The sequence below is a fragment of the Fukomys damarensis genome, unplaced genomic scaffold (assembly GCF_012274545.1).
Source record: "Fukomys damarensis isolate Sample0158 unplaced genomic scaffold, DMR_v1.0_HiC HiC_scaffold_19, whole genome shotgun sequence".
Taxonomy (NCBI): Eukaryota; Metazoa; Chordata; class Mammalia; order Rodentia; family Bathyergidae; genus Fukomys; species Fukomys damarensis.
In genome coordinates, this window is record NW_022900931.1 from 46,674,249 (window position 1) to 46,681,048 (window position 6,800).

The 6,800-nt window shown below is 42.3% G+C and overlaps 1 protein-coding gene across 1 annotated transcript; it reads right to left on the reverse strand.

The window, feature by feature from the left end:
• Positions 1-791: 791 nt before the first annotated feature.
• On the reverse strand, positions 792-1,424 carry LOC104857325 (melanoma-associated antigen 10). Its single transcript, XM_010617151.1, has one exon. The coding sequence runs from the start codon at positions 1,422-1,424 to the stop codon at positions 792-794; it is 633 nt and encodes a 210-aa protein (XP_010615453.1).
• Positions 1,425-6,800: the final 5,376 nt, after the last annotated feature.

Below are 6,800 nucleotides of genomic sequence, written 5' to 3' on the forward strand. Positions count from 1 at the left end.
CAAATCAAAGGAGGTCATACTGATACAGGGGAAATCAATGTAACTCCCAACCTGCTAGATGCCAGATACACTGAGTTTGGATTCCTCAAAATCGAAGAATGAATTCTTTTTTTTCTTTTTTTTCTTTTTTTTTTTTTTTTTTTCAGGTCTTTTAGCATAAATGAATTCTTTTTTTTCTTTTTTTTTTTTTTTTTTTTTTTTTGCAGGTCTATAAATATTTTTAATACTTACAAAACTAGTGAAAAAGAAATAATTCAAGATTTGACATTATCCTTAAGTTTATATCTAAGCTCCATCTACCTTCAGGTAGAATTGTTACACATTTCCAAACAACACCTTGCACAAACTTTTTATCATAAACAAAACGAAAGTTTCCCCATTGGCTTTACGAATCAGCTAGGATGCTGTTGAACTTTCACTGAAAAACCAAAATCTGTTTGTGATTGGTATCACACAAAATTACAATCACATTACAAATCAAAATGAAACAAAAATATCAGAACAATAAAAATACACATGAGATCAGTACCATCCCACAAATAAGATTTGCAAGCAAATTCAATCTAACAAAAAAAGAAACAAGACTTCAAAAACATAAAGGAAACAGTGGTCAGTTTCTCAGTAGTACAAATAGAAGACACCAGGATGTCAGGCACAGTATTTTATCACCACCTCTGGCCTCACTGCTTACAAAATGCCTGCTCTCCAGACACACAGACTGAGAATGGGCCTCATTTCACAGGTGGTGGGGAATAAGCCATGACTTGGTGGTAGAACACGCCCCATCCCTGTCACACATCTTCACCCTCAAAGGCCTCAAACAGACCTTCTTCCTCTCTCAAAGCCTGCTCGTACAGATGGGGGTAAGACCTGGGATCTATCCTATGAAGACTGAACAAGTGATTCAGGACTTTGATGGGGGTGGTTTCCGCCCGGGCCCTTGGCCCCCACAGCAACTCACAGCGAGCAGGAGCACTATTAGGAACCTGCTGGTACACCAGGTACTCTTCCCGCACCAAATCCTCTGTGGTGAACTTCCAGGGATCCCCGATCATAACGTGCTCCCTCTCACTTAAGAGCTTCCGATCTCTCAGCAGTGCCCTTAGGTCCTCCTCACTGACACGGCTGCCCTTCACCATGATGACACTCAGGATGCCCATCAGGAGTTTCCCTTTGGGAATGATCTGGACATCATCATCCAGGATCCCATGAAAAGTGAGGCCCAGGATGGGGAGAAGCTCATATGTGTGTCCAGGGGCACCCACTTCCCTCATCTCAATGCCAAAGCACAGACATACACACTGGCAGAGTTCCCTAAAGATCAGAGGGAAGTGCTCACAGTAATCATTATGCACGACGTGCAGCATTTCCTCCGTGGTGACCTGCTCCTTCTGCTGATACTTGGGGAGCAGGAAAGGAACCATTTTATCTAAGATGTCATATGCTAACTCATTGAGCCTGATCTGGCTGGCTTGACAAATAGTCTTAGAACTGTGAACTCTATATTGGCTCACAAAGAAGCCTCAGAATGACTTGAAGCCTCAAGTCATTCTGCGAGGGACTCGGACCCTCCTCCTCCTGCCTGCCTGAGCCGTCACAACACTGGCTCCTTGGAGTGGAAGCCATAGCACTGGGGGGAGACAGGATGCCCTGAGGATTCTGAAGACAAGTTGGTGTCCCAGGCCCAGGCTTTCCTACTGGTGTGGGTGAGAGTACAGTAGAGGAGGGAGAGGACACAGAGGAAGCAGAGGCTGCTGCTTCCCCCTCCTCCTTGAGAACGCGCACACCCATGAGATCCCTGGCACTACTTTTGGCAAGATGGTCTCCCCGTAGCTTGTTGGCTTCGTTCTGCTGACCATGCGGCATCATGATGTTATATGGACAGGGCAAGACCTTGTTGTGAATACAGAGCTCTGCACTCCTGACACTGTCTGGTACTGCTCCGTCCTGAGTGCCGAGGACACTGCTTTCCAACAACTCTCTCACACCCGAGTTCCTGGAGCTCCTTAAGATGTTCTGTGCTGGAAAATGGAGTGGTGAACAGCAGAAATTCAGTCTCCTGAAGAGAGCGCCTCAAACCAGGATTCAGAAGCTCTCATCTGAATCTGCTGCCACAGCTGCAGCCTCTGCTGCTTCCGCCACGGCCTCTGCTTCGAAGAATGAATTCTGAGGAGCGATGAAAGTTGAGTAGGAAATTTTTATTAAGAGAAAAGAAAGCTCCTAAGAGACAGGAGAGGACCCAAAAGGTGAGTGGCCAATGAGCCCACTTCTCAAAGGAAGTTTTAAAGAGCAAAATCATGAGATGGCTACTATGTGGTCACAACTATGATCAACCAATATGATTACAAGTATAGCCACGTAGGTAATATTCATCCAGTGGGGAAGCAGGTCATGTAGCAAGTGTAGGTGCAAAGAAGAAGGACCTTTTTAGGGTGAGATGGATCAAGAGTCCTTGTCACCCACCTGGGTGACTAATGTCTATCTAGACTTTGTTGGACCAGGTGATACTGATTATAGTAGAATCTTCATTGTATTGCTTATCCCTTGGGGAGGCATGTAGGGCTGGTCATTCTGTCCTTATCGGGAGGCCTGGCCTTTGACAGATGCACTTTCAGCTGCAGTTGTAATGTGTTCTCATCTTCCGCACTGACTACCTCGAGGGCCTGACCCTGTCAGACTGACTATAATATTCCTACCTAACTTAGATGCTTATAATAATATATTTGGGGAAAAGTAAAAAAGATTTATTTAAAGCTAGATCCAAGGAGCTAGAGGGGCCCATTTGTCTCAAATCACTGTCTCATCTTTTACAGGTGGGCAAAGGTAATTTATAAGAGGAAACAGAGGGAAGGGGGAACACGGGATAATAATCTCCACAGTTGTTCTATCACTTTTACCCATTATTATGGCTTATATCTAGAGGTCTCTCCAAAGCCTCATGGGATCATAGGTGGAGCTTTCTAAAGGCGGGGATCTAGAGTGTGTGATGCTGGTGATATAGGGGCATAGATGCAACTCCCAAATATGCAAGTTCATGTTCTCTAAAATCAGGGAATGAATTCTAGGAACAACAGAGGCTAAGAGTACAAAAAAATATTTTTAGTACATTTTATTTTATCCCACCCCCCAAGCCCTTTCCCCTCTGTATGTACAAAAGCTTTTGTTTCCATTTTTTTCCTTCTATTTTCACTTTTTTTCTTTTCCTTTTTTGGTACCAGGTATCAAACTTGAGTCCATGCGCTTGTGAGGCAGGCGGCAAAACCACTGAGCTAAATCCCCGGCCCTCACTTTTTTCTTATCCCTTCCCTCCTTTCTCCGTTGTTCCCCTTTCCATTTGAACACTTTCTTCCCATTTCCCAACATCCAGCATACACCTCCGTCCTTATTTCCACTTTTGGTTTCTCACACCGGAGAAACAATGTGGTCTTTAAACATGTGTGCCAATTTATTTCACTTGAGAGTATGGTCTCAAGGTCCATCCATTTAGCTATAAATGTCCGAAGCTCGCCCTTCTTTATGGCATAATAGTACTCCATTGTGTTCTTTTTTAAATCACATCTTCTTTATCCACTTGTCAGTTGATGGGCATTTGGACTATTTCCAAGGTTTAGGTATTGCAAACTGCACTGCTATAGACATGGGTGTGCACGTATTGCTGTGTTATGATGCTTTTAATTCTTTCAGGAAGATACCAAGAAGGAAAATAGTTAAGTCAAATGGAACCTCTAGTTTTAGTTTCTTGAGACATCTCCACACTGATTTCCACATTGGTTGCACCAGTCTACACTCCCATCAACAGTGGAGAAGAGTTCCTTTTTCCCCAGGGCCCCTCCAGCACTTGTTGTTGGTTGATTTCTTGATAGCAGCCATTGTCTCGAGTGAGATGGAATCTCAGCGTTGTTTTAATTTGCATCTCTCAAATGACCAGTGATGTTCAACATTTTTTCATATATTTATTTGCCATAATGTGAAATGGGAAGAAAAGAGCTAAAGGTGTAGGGGAAGTGGGAAGGGTAGGGGAGAGAAAATCAGGGAAAAGAAAAAAATATGAGAAAAGGAAAAAATGGAAACAAAGTATTTGTAAGTAGGGGAAGGTTGAGGGGGTGAAGGAAGGGCAGGAATATGGGGAAAAATGAGAACCAAGATCCGTCATACAAAGGTACAAGATCCCAATGATGAATGTAACTATACTATATACTTAAAAAGTACCAATAAACTCAATAAAAAAGCATCTATTTGCCATTTGTAATTATTCATCTGAGAGCTGTCTTTTTATTTCAGATGCCCATTTTTGCATTAGGTCTTTAAATTTTGGGGGGGGTCTAATTTTTTTTTAGTTCTTTATATATTCTAGATAATAGTCCTTTATCTGAATAACTGGTAAAAAAAATTTTCCCAAGAGTAGGAAAAAATTATTGAAGGATAGTTTCTGTCTAACAGAAACAGAGAGAGGACCAGAAAATGGATTGCCCATCCACCCCGCTTTTCAAAGGTGTTTTCTACAGCAAAGCCATGAGGTGAGGCAGGTACAAAGTGGAACAAAACTATAAGACCCAAAGGAAAATTACAAGGTGGGCATGAGGTAGGACAAAGCCATGACCAACCAATAAGAGTGCAAGTACAGTCACCCAGGTGATATTGATTAAATGGGGGGTCAAATAGGAAAACAAGTCACATACAAGGAGTTTCCCATTTAGAATATCAATCACAGGCTGGGGATTTACCTCAGTGGTGCTGCAGCCTACCTCACAAGTGTAAGAACCCAAATTCAATCCCCGGTACCAAAACAACAACAACAACAAAGGATATCAAATAAACTTGCCTATCTGCAATACTAGGACCAAGGATGTGAGGCTGGGATTGATCCTTGGTGCAATGCTAGGATTAAGGCTGCCCCACCCTGGGTGTGAGTGCTACCTGCCCTAAGGTGGGCAGCCTGGTTAGGATACAAGGAACAGAAAAAGAGCTGCTGCCACTGCTTGCTGCTTTGCTGTCTCCTGCCTGCTTGTCATGGACAATTTCTCCTCTGTGATGCCCTCTGCCATGCCACCCTGCCTCGGAGCCAGCCAACTATGAACTGAAACCTCTACAAACTATGAACTACAATAAACCTTTCCCCCCTTAACTTCAGGTGTTGGGTATTTTGTCTCAGCGACAAGAAAGGAAACTAAGACATCCATCTTTAGCTCATGCTCCTCTTATTAAAAAAAAAAAAAAAAAAAAAAAAAAAAAAAAAAAAAAAAAGTCGCATTTCATAGTGCCAAAATGAAAGAACCAAATAACATCTTTTGGATCACTTATTAAAAGTAGTCACAGGGCTGGGGATTTCCCTCAGTGGTTGTGCAGCCTGCTTTGCAAGACCAAGGGCCAGAGTTCAATTCCTGGTACAAAAAAAAAAAAAAAAAAAAAAATTAAAAGTAGTCACAAAGCCATTTTCATACACTAAACTGAAACCAAGAGGGGAGGGAGCCTTGTATCTCTTGTGTCTCAAAATACAAGATGTTTTGAAAAGAAAATGATTACAAACATAGGACACATTTTTGAAAACAGAAACATGTCAGTCAGAAATGTACATTTCTGGTGATGAAAAAAGTATGAGTAACTCAAAAATCACGAAAGCTCAGTGATTAAGAAAATGAGCTGGGCATGGTGGCCCACACATAATCTTAGCATTGTGGAGCTGAGGCAGGAAGGTCATAAATTCAAGCCCAGCCTTAGCAATTTTGCAAGACTGTCTCAAAATAATTGATTTTACTTTTTTTTTTTTTTTTTTTTTTTAAGGGATAGAACTCAGGACCTTGAGCTTACGAGGCAGGCACAAGTGCCGCTGAGCTAAACCTCCAGCCGCTCAAAATAATTTTTTTTTGTACTGAGGATGAACTCTGCTCCTTGTACTTGCAAGGTAGGCGGCAGAATCACTGAGCTAAATCCCCAGCCCAAAGTAATTGATTTTTAAAACAGCTGAGAATGTAACTCAGGGCAAAAAGCTCTGGGTTGAGTCCCTATGTCATAGGAAATAATACTGGAGATGAAATATGAAATATTTTATTTCCCAACCTGTTAACTGTCTGATACACCGAGCTCTTATTCTCTAGAAATCAAAGAATGAGACCTAGGAACAACATAGGTTAAGAGTTGGAAGATATTTGGCTTTGTTTTTTGGTTTTTTTTTTTTTTTTTTGGTACAAGGGATTGAACTCACAACCTTGCTCTTGCAAGGTAGTTGGTGTCACCACTGAGCTAAATCCCCGGCCCTGGAAGATATTTATTGATAGGAAAATTCCTGAGGGGCAGGAGGGGTCCCAAGTGAATATTCCAGGGACCCAGCTTTACAGAGGAGTTTTATAGGGGGATACCCACGTGGGTACAACGTGGGCCACAGCCATGAACATCCAATAAGGTTACAAGTATGGTCACTTAGGTAATGGTGGCTCAGTTGGGAAACCAAGTAACAAGCGCGGATGGAAACAAAGATTCTCTTAGGCAGTGTGGGTCCAGATGTCTTTGGTCGCCCACCAGGGTGGTTGATGTCTATCTAGCCTTCATTAGGCCCAGTGTCTGTTGTTTGAGGAAGTATTGTAGATCTGGTCATCTTGTCTTTTATCTTGAGGCCTGGTTTTCAGCTGATGAGTCTCCAGTCATATGTCTCTGGTCACCACTGTGGTGTTTCACCTTTGTTCTGACTGTGGAGGACCTCATCCTGACTGCCTATAATATTTCTATCTAGCCCATCTATTTATAATATCTGTACCATAAATATATATAAACATCAGCTGTGGAGCTAGACCTAGATCAAAAGC

Excerpts from the sequence above, each read along its gene's own strand:
- LOC104857325 (XM_010617151.1), bottom strand. The coding sequence starts at position 1,424 with ATGGTTCCTTTCCTGCTCCCCAAGTATCAGCAGAAGGAGCAGGTCACC.